Source organism: Ptychodera flava, chromosome 20 (genome assembly GCF_041260155.1).
Source record: "Ptychodera flava strain L36383 chromosome 20, AS_Pfla_20210202, whole genome shotgun sequence".
NCBI classification, from domain to species: Eukaryota; Metazoa; Hemichordata; class Enteropneusta; family Ptychoderidae; genus Ptychodera; species Ptychodera flava.
In genome coordinates, this window is record NC_091947.1 from 22,403,616 (window position 1) to 22,420,679 (window position 17,064).

The 17,064-nt window shown below is 37.7% G+C and overlaps 2 protein-coding genes and 1 long non-coding RNA gene across 6 annotated transcripts; 2 read left to right on the plus strand and 1 right to left on the minus strand.

The window, feature by feature from the left end:
* The first annotated feature begins 15 nt into the window (after positions 1-15).
* On the plus strand, positions 16-16,216 carry LOC139120320 (F-box/LRR-repeat protein 2-like). Of its 4 annotated transcripts, none has more exons than XM_070684652.1 (11): positions 41-59; positions 203-344; positions 1,726-2,057; positions 3,183-3,454; positions 4,313-4,395; positions 4,839-4,887; positions 5,580-5,813; positions 6,295-6,519; positions 6,931-7,086; positions 7,512-7,694; positions 14,109-16,216. In XM_070684652.1, the coding sequence occupies exons 3-11, from the start codon at positions 1,757-1,759 to the stop codon at positions 14,235-14,237; spliced, it is 1,632 nt and encodes a 543-aa protein (XP_070540753.1). In that variant the 5' UTR covers positions 41-59; positions 203-344; positions 1,726-1,756; the 3' UTR covers positions 14,238-16,216. The 4 variants fall into 4 exon arrangements, with proteins under 4 accessions (XP_070540751.1, XP_070540753.1, XP_070540752.1 ...); XM_070684651.1 differs by lacking the exon at positions 41-59 and adding an exon at positions 95-113; XM_070684650.1 differs by having other exon boundaries at positions 16-344.
* Positions 7,730-9,594, plus strand: LOC139120326 (uncharacterized). The gene is made up of 3 exons (XR_011549080.1): positions 7,730-8,355; positions 8,779-8,832; positions 9,468-9,594. It is a non-coding gene; the product is annotated as an uncharacterized lncRNA (long non-coding RNA).
* On the minus strand, positions 8,952-11,432 carry LOC139120324 (uncharacterized). The gene is made up of 3 exons (XM_070684658.1): positions 11,316-11,432; positions 10,256-10,370; positions 8,952-9,915 (listed from the first exon to the last, which is right to left on the minus strand). The coding sequence occupies exons 1-3, from the start codon at positions 11,318-11,320 to the stop codon at positions 9,205-9,207; spliced, it is 831 nt and encodes a 276-aa protein (XP_070540759.1). The 5' UTR covers positions 11,321-11,432; the 3' UTR covers positions 8,952-9,204.
* Positions 16,217-17,064: the final 848 nt, after the last annotated feature.

The window sequence follows — 17,064 nt, forward strand, 5'->3', positions numbered from 1 at the left end:
TCTGAATATTTCAGCGCTTGCTCAGCCTGCGCTGACCCATTTTGAAAAAGGGGTTTCTTGTTTGTAACTTTTAGTTTGCAATTTACAACTTATTTCCGAAAAGAAAACAATGGGTGTGTGTATGTTAACAGAGAAGTATGGACTTTGCATTACAGTTCGGATATGATATGTTATTTTCATAGCAACTTAAGTTTTATTACAGATTGTGAAGACGCTGCACAAGTGAATTCGTCCGTAATAAAGATGGCTGCGCCCTGGTATGCGTAAAAACCAAACAGATTGACATCGGAAGGAGAAATCAAACCAGTAACTCATCTGTCGGAACTGCTCGCAGTAGTTGAAAGGTACGGTCACTAGAACTCAATGCCTTTACTATTCATAAGTGCGATCAAGATAACGTGTCAGATCTATATCCGTGGTCACAATGAAACTGAAGTTAGTGGCAACGCCCATTTTTTTTGTAAATATGTAAATATGATTGTCTGCTGCAGTGTCTCAGATCTCCAGTACCGGGGTGTTACGTCATGTACTAAATATAGCTAATCGTTACGTGCTTATAAAGTTGCCAAATAAGGATTCTGTCATTTGCAGAATCTTTGGAGGTAAGCAATCTACGTTGTAAAGGTGTGCACTACCTCCACCTTAAAATCCATGGTACAGTAGAATCTGAGGTACATACGGTGATGGTATTGGTATATTAACAGAACACCAGACAGTCCCTCCACCATTAGGGGTACTGTGACTTAACCAAAGGGGTAGCTCAGGTGTTTTTTGTTTTCCATATTTCTTTTTTTTCTTGTCAAGGAGTTATTGTACTAGTATAGCGAAACTTTAGGATAGCTGCCATTTTCCACCGTGTAAAATATATTCTTTCTTTCTGTCTTTCTCTGTCAGTCTGTCTTTCTTTCTTTCTTTCTTCGGTCATGTTTGGCCCCCTTTCACTTTAAACAGCAATGCAGTACAAAATGCCATTTCTTTTGTATTAAAATTCAGGTTGACCAAGTGCATCTTTGTCTCTGCTTGGACTTTATCTGTGCACCTGTGTTGGTGTAAATTTTCAGGTGAAACATTGTCAACAGACAATATCTCTTTCAAGAGCAAAATGCATCGGTTATTTATTTGTATGCGTTATGTTTCAAAAGCAGTTGACAAATACTCTTGAATGTAATCTAGGAGTATAACAGTATTACATTCAAAATGAAATATTTACTTGACTTAAGTTTTAGTCAAGAGTTAATGCTATGTTAAAACTAAAGATACATTCACTACATTCTGACAAACAAAGCTCATTCTGTTTCAAAATCTAAAGTACCGGTATGTCTAGTGTTAAAAAGCTTAGTTTTTTTCCTCCCAAAGAAAAGAAATTATTTTCATTTTCTGACGATGTTTGCAGGTATAAAAATTAGTATTCACACAAGAACTACCTAAAATACTCTTGCTTGGACAAAAACTCTAAAAATTAGCATCCAAATACCCTTTTCCAAGTTACCAAAGGCTCTAATCTTGTATATGGAAAAAAATCTGTCTGATAAAATGACTGATCAGATTACATGTCAAATTTCTGCTGTATTATCAATAAAACTTGATGTTAACCCTTTCACCACCGATGGTTTGGCCCAACAGCATTGTTGTCAATGGTGACTGTGGACCTGTTTCCAGGGATTCAGGGTGAACAGGTATTAAAAGTTTCACACAGTTGTCACAAGAAACTATGTTTCCTTTCAGATCCACAGATTAATACACATTCCAAGACAAGATGGCAAAGAGACTATCTGATGTCTGCCTGGAATGCATTGCCAACAACCTCCACACCATCAGTAGCGTTGGCAAGTACCTGCCGACTGTGCACAAAGAGATCCTGCTGGAAAGGCTGGCCAACCATGACCAACTAACACCGGAATACCTGCCACACATCAGTTACCATTTACTCTCACCGTCTCTCACCCAAATCAGATTTTACAAGTGTCAACAAGTCACAGATGCCCTGCTGAAAAACATCGGAAAAACTGGTTGCAAGCTGCAGTCCATCACTATTCATGGTTGTAATGAGGTCACAGGTAAGACAGCCAGGCATCAAACAAGCCAATCAGTTTCACAGAACAACAGATTTATCATGAATTTAAAGCCAAAATTTCATGCATATCAGCCTGACTTTGTGCAAACTTGATTTGTCTATATACATATTTTGACAACAATAGTGTTGATCACGATTTCAGGTTCGTTGCTAATAATAGCTGCACGCATTGGACAAGTCGCTGCTTAAAATTCTGACAAATTTTGTTGTTGTATGCGTGGCTGTTGTTGCAGCTTGTAGTCTGAGCCATAAATTCGTACGAATTAGAGTGACTTTTAGTAGCAATTGTAACACCAGCAGGTTTTATTTTCGTCATTTGTGTGGAAAAATGCAGACAAATATTTATTTATGCATATTAATGAGATAAAAATGACGTCATTTGCGATCAGCACTATTTACATGTCAGAGGGTGAGGCTGTGTTATTCTCATTGATAAATCAACATGAATCAGCGTACAGCACTCTGTAGAACATCTGCTCTGTGTGTATATATTTCTTTACCTTTGTAACTCATGGCAAGTCAACAAAGCACAACATTTAATACTGAAGAGACCATCGATTATCGTGTGTACAACAACAGCACATTCAGGTCACATATGTCATGTTTCCTTCACAGAACATGAATGGAATAAACATTGACATCAATTGTGTAGAAAATTCATAATGTTTATGTTTACATGCAATAAGCCTGGTACAGTTCCTTGACAGATTTGCCAACAATGCAATCCAGAGCATTGAGAAAAAATCCCAATCTTGACCAAAGTAACCTTTCCTTAACTGTTTGTCGCTTAATTTTATTTATAAGGTTGATCAAAACTCAAAGGATGTGAAGGGGTGACACACTGTACATGCCTGACGCAAATGGTATTTTCCAATACACAAAAATGAATGCAATTCAATTATACTAAGATTCAAGACTATTCTACTATCCATTGTGTTTACTTTAAAAGTTAGCCACACACAGTTTGTTGGAAGAACTGGTATTTTATATTTTGGATAATTTTTAGCTCATATTTGATTTTAGCCATACACAGTGACTGTGTTATTTTAACATTTTAGGTAGTGTCCATTTATCCCCTCACTGACTGTACGGGTTTTTCATCTAACAGATGCTGGAATCAAAGCCATTGTCACAGAGCAGGATGAGCTACATACCCTTGAACTTCGAAAGCTTCCCCACCTGACTTGCCAAGGTCTCCAGCACGTAGCGTCACCAGTCCTGAAACACGTGGATCTGAGACAGTGCTCCAAACTTGAGAACAGATGCGTCCAGGCTCTTGTGAACAACAACCCCAGTATTTCAACGCTTATCATCCCATTCTGTCCAAAGCTCAGTGATGAGCTGGCAGGCCAGGTTGGTCAAGTGTTAGGTCCAAACTTGGTAAGTTCAATAACTAAGTTCATCTCCTTATGTTTACCTTTCCGTAGTACCATATAAAGTAAATTAGTCGTTTCATTCTGCAAGGTAGTATGTGCGTCAGACTCTCAAATTTTTACAATTGCTTTCTGTTATACCACTCCTAGGGGCTCATTTTTAGGCTCATGGAGTAAGAAAATATTCAAGGTCTTAGTTTTCTGAAAACCAAAAATTTTATTTTTCCCCATGATAGAGTTAACACAGTGATGGCTGCCATTTTTAATTTCAAATATCAGTGAACATTGGGTAATGTGTGTCTCTAATGCCAAACTTTGCACGAAACCCCGGATTTTTATCGTCAGTTTGGTAAGAGTATGGTTGAAAATTTCATGAGGAAAATTTGAGCAAAAGTTTACTATCAGTCCTTCACTTTTGAGGCTCATACTACCTCAAGTTTCAATTACAGTTGTGTAAGACTGTTAATTCAATTATGGTTTACTGCTTTATATCTCCAAAAACTTGCCATTAACCCTGAGTGTGGTCGTGTAACACTTTTATCAACTAGAACATGACATTTCGATACTTGAAATCCACAGCTTAAACACGTTTATGCGAACTTGTCAATTAAAATGTACAGTTAGCATGTACATATATATGCTCGTAAGACTGTTGTACCCATTCTCATAAGCCAGAGCTTGATGCTACACTAAAACCAAGTATTAATGCCCCAAGCTGTTGCTACAAGGCCAATGTTTTATCAGGTTGTTTTCTCATGTCAGTTTCTCAGTACCAACAATGCAAATATCTTCTATACACTTCACTGTTGCCAAATCTTAATTCACGAGACTAAAAGTTCATAATGATCGTATTTTCTACTTTCAGGAAACACTTGATATTGGTGGTCTGTATGACCTGAATGATGCAAGCATGGCAGTCATGGCAAAGAATTGTAATAATTTGAAAAAGTAAGTACTAAACAATTAGGACAAACTGCAACTATTTGAAATTGCTTAACAGTTATAGGCAGCAGTAGTATTTTGCTCAGTGTTCATTGGGAATTGTGCAGTTCGTTGAAGAAATAGTACTCTCACACTTCTTGTTACACATTTAATTATTCTCCTACGCCACATTTTGAGAACATTAAAGCAATGAGGTTTAAAAAATTGAGTACCTAAATATCATACATGTATGGGGATAATCAGATAAAATTCTAATTAAAGTAAATTATAACATAAGTTCTGTGTCTATAGTTAAATTGGAAAGTCAAGTTCAAAGCAAGAATGCAAGCAGAGCATAAATCCAATTCTTAAAATTTTGGCAACACTATCTACTCAAACTATAGTACTTGTATTTTAATTTCGTAATCTTTGCATCATAGTAAATTGAAAATTTCATCTCTCATTACCAGACTGTTTCTGCATGGATGTAACAGAATCACAAAAGAAGCTCTCAAACAGGTGAGATACAACCAAATCTGAAATATAACACTTTTATCTGAACCCAGGGTATAATGAAACTTTTTGATTTGGGTAGAATTGTCTTGGCATTATTACCAAACAATGTTTGTGCACCCATACTCGAATTGCTGTCAAACAATTCTGTTCAGATTTTTATGATGATAATACTACTGTTCACCCCATTCCCTGTGAACAGGTCCACAATCACCATTCATAACAATGAGTTTTGGCCAAACCATTGTGGTGAAAAGATCCAAGACAACAAAGTGAAACAAAAGTTGACTTGTACATGTAGGTGCTTGTTCAACTTGGAATGTGCTCATTCAAACATGCTATTTTACAAAGGGCAAACTCTTTTCACTTACTTTTCTTTAATAAATTACTTTGCCTATTTTTTATCAGGCGCTTAATATATAAACAAAGAATTTTACAAGGTCATATCCTAGGAAGCCACAACAGTGTTTAATATCAGTGATCCTATTAAAGGAATTGAACGATTACTAGTATATGGACTCCCAAGTTATTTTATATAACTTTTATTTGTATTGCATTACAGTCTTGTAGAATAAAGTAGTGGCGTTCCAGGACTATTCAATCTATTTGCCTGTGTTCATGTGCCACAGCAAAGAGATTTGTGCTCTTGTTTGTGATCTGGGAGGAAAGAATCATAGATTATAATTCGTGTATTACAGATAGGTGATAACTGCCGACAGTTACAGCAACTAGACTTGTCCTATTGTTACAAAGTGTCATCATCGTCAGACAGCGAGGGTTTGCTTCATCTGCCCAGCAGTCTGCAAGATCTGTCTCTGTGTGGAACTCAGGTCAATGAAGAAACATTGCCAGATGCCCTGTGTAGGCTGATCCATTTGAAGAAGTTGAAACTCTGCGGGATTGGATCTCTGACTGAGAGTAACATGGAAAAGGTTGGTATATTTGAAGTGTTACAGGAATTAAATGTTTTCTTTGTTTTACTGGCTTGCAATGCATAGCCATCAGTGTTCTGCACAAATCTGATTGGTCCACATACTTCTGAAAATTGTGTGCACTACAAAAATATCTAATTTCAAGAGTGTTGTGAAAAGTTCTTCAGAATACCGGAAGATGGTGTTGCAGTTTCTGCAGTCCCCAAGCTCAGACTACAGGGATGGTATACCATATTGATACATCTATATTATTGCTTTCCATTAGCTCTACATGTATAAGCATTGCACCACTGCATTGTGGTTTCACCCATTGTTCATTATACTATGGTCAGGCCTGTAAGGAAAACAAGGGGTGATTTAAGTCAAGAGTCAAGTTCCTTTCGTGCATTGAAAATTTCAATACAGGCTAACTTTTCACCAGATGACCATTCACTCCAGAAGTGAAAAATTGGATCATGCATCCGTTTGATGTACTTTTCAGATATTCAGTGCAATCGGCCATCAGCTTGAATTGGTCGATTTCAACGGCTGTGGCGGGGTTGTGACAGACGACATACTGAGATCAGTGGTGAACCACTGCAAAGACCTGGAGTCTCTGGCGTTGTCATTCTGCACGCAAGTCACCGGAAATACTCTGTACCCACTGTTAGAAAACAAGAAGAGAGCTGAGAATATCACTACATTGGTATGCAGTGGATGCAGATCGGTGAGTACCAGACACTGAGAATGAAAATGTGTAGATTACAGAGTCATGTTTGTCTGTGGCATTTAATTGATGACAGAGAGAGAATTACAACATTTAATTGAATGGTCGTCTCGGATATTTTTGAAACTGTCAAATGAAATTATATTTAGCCTTGTTTCACAGTAACTATGGTATAGCTGTTTTATCAAAATGGTCATTGATATCTTTATACTGTAAATTATGCACATTTCCAGTTTGGTAATAGTAGGAATTTGAAGACGGTGCATTTTGAATGAGTTTGTACAGTCCTCTGGTCCATTCAAGTCACAACTGTATTTGGTTCTACATAAGTTAATTCGAGGTTTATTTTAAACATTTTATAGATATAGTGTGGGATCAATATGTTCATTTTCATATTGGATTCATCTGCAGCTATCATATGATGTACTTCTAGCCATTGCCGAGTCTTGTGTCAATTTGGAATGGTTTGCTGTGGCAGGAATAGTATGTGTCAATGATGTTATCCTGCAGACTTTAGCATCAAATTGCCACAGACTGAAAGTTGTCAACTTCAAGACATGTAAAGAGGTAAGAAAAATATAAAATTTGTCTACTTTTCATCATACTCTTCATTTTGACAACATGGCCATTGGCCTTGTACTGTAAAGACACTTACAAACTCCTCAGTGAGACAGTGCCCCCAGTGGCCTTACCAAGTTTTGAATATTGGCCACTGGTGGCGCTATACATTTCTCCTACTTTGATGTACACTCAGCCATCCCAGCTCACTTAATGCCATTGCTGTTTTAGCTACATTTCACCACTAGTAACCATCCACACAACAAATATTGTGTACGTAGGTAGCATCCTCAGCCTCTGAAATATTTCCTGACTAATAAAATGTAGACTGTTTATTCTTAAGAGACTTTGACCAACTAACTTAATGCACTGAACATATACAGTTGAAAATTGTACTACGATTTATTCAGACTTGTCTCTCTGCCGCATTACAGATCACCGATGAAGGCGTTTGTGCTTTAGCCAGTAACTGTCCATTAGAAGATATTGTCTTGTCTGGCATCCATGGACTTACAGACAAGAGTGTGCTTGCTATTGCCAACAGCTGTCCACAACTTGATACAATCTACCTTTCAGGGTGTGCTCTGATCACGCCTGTCGCTGTCAGATACCTACAGGTATGTGACCAATCCTTATTTTGTGGGATGGTACAGTCCACACTAAGTCAGGACACACTGTCATTTCCATCTGACTGGTATACAGTATACTATGCCTCCTGTTTGTGCAGTGACTGTTGTTTGTCTCACAAGCCTGTACAACGAGTGTTTCAAACTCATTTGGGATTTTGGGAAAAGCATTGCCAACAAGAAATGCATTTCATCATGGTCCCATCACAAATGGTCAGGAAACTGGGCATTTGATTGTCAGGATGAGTGTTATGATTTTGTTTGATTTTTATTCACGTAAAAAGGATTTTGCAACTAGGTCTTGCATCATCATAGTCGCCAACATCATTTTCACACAACATGCAATGAACTCTGCGTTAGTGGGCATGCATCGCGTAGACCGGCTGTTATGGTATCTGCACTTGCGACGTTGCTTTTGAATCACACTGCCGTGGGTTTCTTAGTTAACAAAGTGCAAGGACCATTTCATCTCTTTTGATGACAAAGACATTGACTGGGACACAGTTTTCGAGTGATGAAGTCAACAATGACGGTGTTACACAAACAATGTCGAAAGCGATCTTCAAGTGCTTTGTCCGCAAAAAAGGAACACTACAGTGCTGGCATTTTTTGGGACATCTGCAGAACGGTGACAAGCTGTCAAACGTAAAAGGTATTTGGAACCACAGTCTTCCACTCTTTCTAGATTCCAACAGCTGACCACTCGATAGATGTATAAGTTTGATGATTGACTTTCTATCCATAGGCCCCAGCCTACACATGGGTATCAATATCATATGTTGTTGACTAAAACCTGATATGGTCATGTAAGCCATACTAAAAACATCTATCCAATCTGTATTTTGACCCAGGTCACACCTGGAGTTTTCATGTTTTAATCTAAAACTTATTCTGTCCACATATCATTGTGCTGCTCAAATCCATGATAGGACTCGTTTTGATCCTTTTTAATAACATTGTATTCAGACTCGGTCACTTCCACAAAATCTCCATGAATCAACAATGTTTGAAAGAAAACTAAAGAATAAGGGTTGTTCACAATAATTATGCATCTCATTATCCTCTTTTACAACAGTTTCTCAACATAAACATATCATCAAGGTGGAAAGAGCATCAAAATCAGGACAAGGTGAGGTGGTCATATGAAGTCCAATTACACTGCATAGTAGTAAATAGGCCGACAGCCATTGGTTTTACAAATTTATTGCACAGGACTGGAAGACACAAAATTTAACAAGCATTACATTACTATTAGTACTTTATCATCTCAAAATGTATTTTAAACTATCATTCCATTTCTGAATTGACTGTGATGTCAGGATGAGATCACTGTCTTGCAGGCTCGTGGTGTAAATTAGGGTTAGCAGAGAAAATGAATTTTATGTACAGGTCTAAAGTAATGTTCAAACATAATCTCTTGAGTGACTGAGTATAAGAGGAATAATTGATATTTAGAAGTATTTCAGTCAGTCACGATTTGCCATGATCATCCCTTAAATTTTCACTGTTTCACAGTGACGGCACCAGAGTCTTTACGGAGATCGAGAGCATGTTCCTGAAGTGGAGCCTGTGGGTTTGTTGAATGTCTGAAGTTTACCAAGCTATTTGAAGATGACACTTTCTGTTCACTCTTGGCTTTCGTTTGAGACACAAGCGCTCTCAGGACACACCGATAATTGGTACATTCAGGACATCTTAAATTTTCTGTGATCATGACACATTTCCTTGATTTAACTGTTTCATGGCATTCGCTTCCATCAACAGACTTGCCATTGCAGTCACCTTCCATGAAGGCAGCCGCTTGTCGCTCGGCAGAAGAGGACAAACCTTCAACAATCTTCCTGTCTTTGCTTTTATGAAGCACGAGAAATACTTCATCAGCATTTCCAATACAGACGGAAGAGTCACTGATCAAGGAAACTAGTTTGTTCAGCGTCTGCAGAGAATCAATGATTGGTGGAAGGCCCTCAAAAATGGTGTGAGTTTTTGGAATTGGACGTCCATGAACTCTCACTTTCCAGCTAAGATCTTCACTCACAGCAACACTCCTTGATACCGTCAACTCCTCTCCTATCTTTTCCATCTTGTTGAAATACAGAGCAGATTCTAACATTACGTGTGACCAGCCAGAATGGAGTGTAACTTGGTTTGCCTTTTGTTGCAGGAGGGAAAATGAAAAGGCTATGTCTTCCAGAAAACCAGAGTCTTTCACCTATGTAGAAAAAAGATCCAAAACTTATTTCAAACAAATATTTTGTATTTGTAGCTATGGACAGTAATAAAATACATGTAAACTCACAAATTTTGTCCTTAGTATGCGAGTTATTTTGGTTTTGTAAAGCACTTGTACACATGATCAACGCCTGAAATTGAGCCATCAATTTTTAGTGGTGCAAGATTTTCAAGTTACAACCTCATTTCTGTACATCACTAGGATTCAGTCTCATAATATCTTCTTACCTTGAGACATTTACAAATTCTGGTCAGATAATTTAGCTAGAAAACATGCAAATCTAGGCTATATAAAAAAAAGGTTATTAACACAACCTTACCTGTTCATTCTCTGATATCTTAAGGTTTTGTCTTTTTGCTTTCAACTTTTTGAAATGTCCCTTATGGAATGTCCATTTCCTTTTTCGATGCGGCATCTTGCGAACTCCTGCAGACCTGCGTAACAGAACCAGCATGTGTAGGGGTTTCATGAAACATGCAAAAAGTCATCGATGGGGATGAAATCAAAACAATGGTTTTCCTGAAAATTTTCTGCCAATAAAAATTAAATCAAAAAAAGGGAACGTCTTTATATTTTGAGTGGTATGTTATGTACCCAAATCCAAGAAAAGCCCACAGCTTACCACGGCAGACGAAAATTTTCTCAAGAGAACTTGAACATCTGCATCAGCGCAAAGTCGGCCAGTTGTGAGCTCGGCCAATCTGAGTAGTCGGTCAGTAGTGAGCTCGGCCGGTCGTCGTAGTACGAACTATACGATGGCAACAGCTGCACAGTGTGGTATATTGTGTGAGGTTTTTGTGATTTACGTTCGATGAAAACTAGATTTTAATGCTACCTCTCGACTATACTGTGACAGGGAGCGATCCGCGGAAACAGACACGCTGTTTTAATATTTCTAAATATTACACTACCACAAGGAAAGTGTAAGGCCAAAATTTCAACAATGCTGAAAATGACTTTCATATTTCACTAGAATGCAAATGCAATCATGATTATGCTACCCCTATTCTTGTGAAAGTGGCCGACCTCCCCTTCTGACAGGACGAGATCGCTGATGCAGGCAAATGCCGACATCTTTACATACCTAGTACCTGGACGCCATTTTGCAAATCAATTAGCAAAGTTGTCCAAAAAAGACGATCGGCTTGCTCTTAATTTCAATACATTAATCAAAAGTTTGGCACGTCAGTATAAGTATCCATTTGCTACCATTAGGAAAATGGTTACCAGACAGAACGAAATCGTCGGAATTTTGAATTGTACAGTGGACAAACTGCTAGTGCTCACGATGACTGAACAACTTCAACAAGGTAAAATCTGCCGATTTGTCACTGTAGAACCGTCAACTTCCGTCAAGGAAAAAATGATCACACACTTACTGCATTTTTGAATCCCAATGATTATGGATAATCTGAAGTTTCTGAGTAGCTTTAAATTCTATGGGCGTTTCGATTTTAGTTTCTGCTACAAAGACAGCACCAGCCACTGTACCCACGCCGCGCCGCTGCAGGGCACATCATGTCAACGCTGTAGAGTCGGCTGTGACGTCATCAACAGCTGGCCCTGCACCGCACTAGCCGCCGCACTGCCGCAAGGAAAACGAGCATGTCTAGCTAGCGCTGATCGAGATTCCAGGGACGGTGTTTATACTAAATAGCAGCACGCGCGCGACATCAGCGGACATTTCTGCTTGAAATTCGGACAAATTTTATTGTATCGTTCGTGACTTTTGTTACAGCTTGTAGTCTGAGCCACAAACTGATGTGACTTTTAATATCCATTGTAACACTGGCAGGTTTTATTTTCATTGTCTGAATATTTATGAGAGAAGTGACGTCATTTGCGATCATCGCTATGGCTTGTGTGGAGTGTTTCGCACCATCCCTCCACAGGACCCCCTGGAGGGACCGTGGTGTAACACTGGAACACATGCAGTTTTTTCCCGACCATTTGTGACGGGACTGTGATTTCTCTCGATGATATATTGTATGTTTGTGACTCAATTAATCGAAGGATGTACCTCGGTGACAGATATTGTCACTTCCACATTTTTACTATTATACTTTCTACCATTTGAGTGGAGGCTGATTTTGAAGCTCTTGGAGCCTAAATAAAATTGTCACCATCTTATTTTTGTTAAAATAGAAAATTTAATGTTTCCCTTAGAGTTAACACCGGCATGGCTAATTTTTATTCTTTGAATGGATGAACGTTTTCTTGAGAGAAATTTGCACAAAAGATTAAGTCTTTCACCATATGAGGTACTTTTTATCAGTCCGAGTCAGCTCCAAAATTGGAGACGCTATACCATAATATTTTCCCCCTCTCATTAGCCAATCAGCGGCCAGCGCGCCATCAGTAAAAATTGTATTTCCTGGCAACCTCCACATGCATCCTTCGTTACGTACGCCATACTGTGTCGAACTCCCGCGCCGTATTCTGTCATAATGTCGAACAGTTGTGTGGCCACTCTGTCAAAACGCAATTTCAAAATCGCGTACCAGTTTTATTCCGGCTAAGACAACCAAACCCCATATATCGCTGTGATTCCTAGACTCTGGCTTGAAGTCCTGCGAAATATAAATCGTGTACCTACACAGATCCTTCAGAATACCCCATTTGTATCGGAGATGGCAGCGATGCAAATTCTACCGTATGGGGAACAGTTGTGTGGCCACTCTGTCAACACATTTTCAAAATCGCGTACCATTTTTAGTCTGCGTTTGACAACTACAAAACAGGTATCGTTTTAAAGCTCTGACATTGCTCTTCTTTCTTGCAAAATGTTATACGCGTACCTACACAAATAACCTTTATAACAGTATTTCTAATAGAGATGACGAACATCCACAAAATGATTCTCGGTACTTGAGCGAAATCGATAAACTGGGGGTAGAAATGAATCGTCAATATTTCGAATATTTGTTCACTAATCGGACTCCTTGTTGGACATGACCTTCTGCAGAACACGTGGATTATGTTGACTGTCGAAATTCGTCGAAATTTACAAGACAGGGGCTTAATAAGCGGCCCAAAACTGCCGATCACACTTGGTGGGTAATTTGTGACCCAGTTTGACCTGTACTTTATTAATGATGTAATCTGGTCGATGATTGGCTGAATGCCGGAATACATTATCATAATAAGTCTCCAATTTTGGAGCTGACCCGGACTGTTTATACTACCTTTGAGAATATCAGGACCTAAATTTTTACAATACTCTGTTGGTATGCTGCTTATGTGGATTCATATATACCTTATGGAGTAAATTAATAAGGTTTTCACCTTTTTTTGTGAAAATCAAAATTTAACTTCTTCCCCTAAACTTAACATTGCAATCACAGATATTTTGAGTTTCAAGTACTAGTATACGTAAATTTAAGTTAAGTTTTTGTCTAGTACTAAAATTCGCACCATGACAACTGAGTCACACTCTTTTAAGGGGCATACTTCCTTAACCCTTTAAGTGCCAAAGTCAATTTTTGTCACCTTCATTAGATATAACCTTGACAATTTTTTTTCAGATCGAGAGAATTTATTACAAGTTTTTCCCAGAAGTTTTGACTAACAACTGTAGTCAATTAAAAGTGATATCCATTTGATCCAAATTTATCAAAAAATTAATGAAAAATTGATGAACAATTTGTAAAATATTGCACTTAAATTGTGGTTGGAAAAATTACAGGTCTCAAAAGATTCATATTATCCTTGTATCTCTGCACAGGGTAGCTCTACAATTAAAACCAGAAGTACCAAAGTACAGTCACCAGTTTTGATGCATACCATGATTTACAAATGTACATTGTGAATTACTTTGCATATGGACAACTGTACTGCTGCTCATACTGGTATTTTACCTGCAAAGAAATACAATACCAGCAAATAATTCCAACCATATGAAACTATAGAAGCAATGCTTCTAATACACATGTAATCTTAAATGTAATCTTTACCTTGTATAAGTAGTATGTCATAGACAAAGGGTAAGTATTGCATGGATATATGGCCATTCACAAATAGTACCATGCATGATGTATGAGTACAGGTATTCCAATCCCAAGTTCTTGGCAACTATTCTGCAATTTTCTTAGCTAGATTCTCAGTAATAAAATGACACCATTTCTTATTCTCTTCATGTGAACTAATCGCTCCCCCATTTCAATCTTTTTCAGGATGTTTCCCTGAAAAGGATCTACGTCGAGCACCGCACTCCGAACGCTGACCCCAATACAGTGATGGCCAAAAATCTCGACACCGGGGAATTCTGCAGAGTTGATTATTCCAAATTGACCAAGCTGTGAGGCAGTGCAACAGCCAGCCAACTGCAGATCTCATCTGACAAGTTATATGATGAAATACACATTGGAACACTGAACTAGCCTATGGAAAGGATATAGAGGACCCAGTTTCAACGGATGTGTCCATGAACCTGAGGCATGAACAAAACTCTGTTCCTTTCAGTTCCTTGGGTTGTTGATCTGCGTCTTATGTATACAAGAAGACGGATTGATGCAGTTGTACCAACATATTCCCGGCTTTGACAGTGACCCCATAAGGGGCTGACTGTGTTGAAATGGTGTGTATTATTGAATCTAATATGAAGTCACCACAGTGTGACAGATTTCCACCGTGAAAATAATTTACCTTACAGATCAAGCTGTTATACACCGAACTAAATTAGACTTCTTCATGATATGTATAAAAATCATTGGAATATATACGAGCACGATTAAACATTTTACATGTCAGCAATGTTATCTTCATAAGGTGAACATTTTAACTCTTGCATGAAGAGTAATGTGTAAAACATGAATTTCCTTGTGAAGTCATCATACTTGCCAGGTATCATCAAAAAAATGTTTCCCGTTCACAAAAGCATTTCCATGAGGATCACGGGCATACTTAGAGTTGCCAGGGCATCATATCATAGTCACTTTATGTGCCATACTTTAAAGGCCAGAAATGCTCACTTTTAATGATATTTTCATTATTTTGTTTTGTATATCAACTGCAACTTCCCATTCTACTCCCCGAAGAATGTTGAAACACCCACTATTTAGCTTGTCAACTTAGCGTCTATATGTGTAAAATGCATGGTTATTGTTTACATTTGAATTCTAGTCCGGACCAGAAGTAAGTTTTCAACAATAATAATGTAGTTTACACATGTAGGGGTTGAGCTGACAAGCTGAACACTGTGTATATCAACATGCACAGGGGAGTAGAACAAGGAATCATGGTTCACATTCAAAACAAAAATGGTGAAAAAACTATCAAAAGTTAGCATTATTGGCTCTTTGATTCATGGCATCTTAAACTCTCTTTCACGATGTTCTTAAGGGAACATGTCAGATTTTAAACTCTGATCTTGCCAAAGTTATCTCATCCTGGCCTAGGAGAGAATCCAATCATGTAACATTAAAGTTGCAGAGAAAATGTGAAAAACTTATCAGTTAAGCCACGTTTCATCTCTCAATATATGTATCTTCTGTATATGGAACAATGTGGCTGTAATTTTCAATTATTTACCAGTATTTGTTGTTCATGCATTTTTTATATCATATTCATTGTATATTTTTAATGCTGGTAATTTACCATAAAAATTATTCTTTAAATTTTTTTATTTTTTCTGTAAATATTTTTCAAACGTTTGTTTTAACTGTGCTCTATATTATTATAAAATATACTATATGTGCAATCTCATTATACTGTGTAAAAATATAGCTCTAACACTTGCTTCGTTGACATGTGTGGTGTAAAGTTCAAGTACAAATGTTGGTTAATGGCCAGTTTACCGCTATTTTAGTAGTTTTTTTCAGTATAGCTCCAAGAAGACAAGACTTGGCAACTTTTATTGATATTTATGAAAAGATAATTTTGCAAGTTCTGTTGTGGAAAGCATCAGAATTACGGGCACACCTGGAGAACTCTGAAGCACATCCCTGTTACAGTAAAAATCAACAGGCGGCTGAATGCATATGTATACAAACATACTCCCTAAAGGTAATAATGTTTGTAAATGCTGCAACTCTAACCCACGTAGTATGTTTATCCTTCTTGTTATATTTATTGGATTTTGCACAGACTTTGCAGTGTTTCAGGCATTTTTCTCTTAATTTCCTAATATTGTTGGCCAGAATCTTGAAATATCGACTGGAAAATCATGACTGTCCATTCCAAACTTTCACATTATGAAAGTTTATATTCATATTGCCAAAGAATGCACATATGTTATTGAAATTACAATAAAGCTACACACCGCATCCATGTTACTTGTAAATTTTGTTTGTGTCAATGCATTACTTTGAATGGACCAGTGTTTTCTTTTGATTTTCTGACTTTTCTTCTTAAGGAGAAAGTTTAAAGCATTTGATATGAATGAATGAATGAATGAATGAATGAATGAATAATTGAATGCTTAGGTTACATGAATACAGCTTTTATATGTTGTGTAGCCATAGCACTTGACCACGTCAATAATGCCAGTTTTTGAGGCAATGAGCAGTCTTGAATTGAAATCAGACGTATGCCAAACCTATTGAAAGCAGTGGCCAGCGTTTTGAAGATCAACCCTCTAGCATTTCTCAGCGGCTATGCAAAAAAATAATTTTAAGGAACAAATACACTCCATTTTAGCATTATTCTTTTTGTGCAGCGTCTAGCCTCTCAGAAGCTTTTAGCCAATTAGCTGGTTGAAACTCATTGTTCTTCTTAGTTCCAAACAGCTTATCAGGCAGAGAATAGCCCCGGTGTTAGACTCTTTAATTTGCTGTAAATATATTGACAATCTACAAATCAAATATAACTTTCTGAGCCACTGCACATTGCCAGTTCTTTTTTATTTTGTTTGATTTGAGAATTCATGTACATGAACAGGTGATTCTGCTCTATAGTTGGTGGTACCAGAAGTTTGTTCAATCCCTGCAACTGTTGTCATCATACCATCTTACATTATATTATTGAAAATAACAGTATCAAACGAGTACTGATGTGCAGCGTGCTCAGATGGTCATATCTGATTGGTCGATTTCACTATTCACAGCAACTTAGGGAGTCTATTTGCATATTTCAATAATAACAGTAACATTCAGCCAACCAATTGGATAACAGCTTCTGAGATGGTGCACA

Excerpts from the sequence above, each read along its gene's own strand:
- LOC139120320 (XM_070684650.1), top strand. The coding sequence starts at position 1,757 with ATGGCAAAGAGACTATCTGATGTCTGCCTGGAATGCATTGCCAACAAC. Across the intron at positions 4,888-5,579 it reads CAAAAGAAGCTCTCAAACAG|ATAGGTGATAACTGCCGACA; the intron begins GTGAGATACAAC and ends CGTGTATTACAG. Across the intron at positions 6,520-6,930 it reads TATGCAGTGGATGCAGATCG|CTATCATATGATGTACTTCT; the intron begins GTGAGTACCAGA and ends ATTCATCTGCAG.
- LOC139120324 (XM_070684658.1), bottom strand. Across the intron at positions 9,916-10,255 it reads AGATATCAGAGAATGAACAG|GTGAAAGACTCTGGTTTTCT; the intron begins GTAAGGTTGTGT and ends TTTTCTACATAG.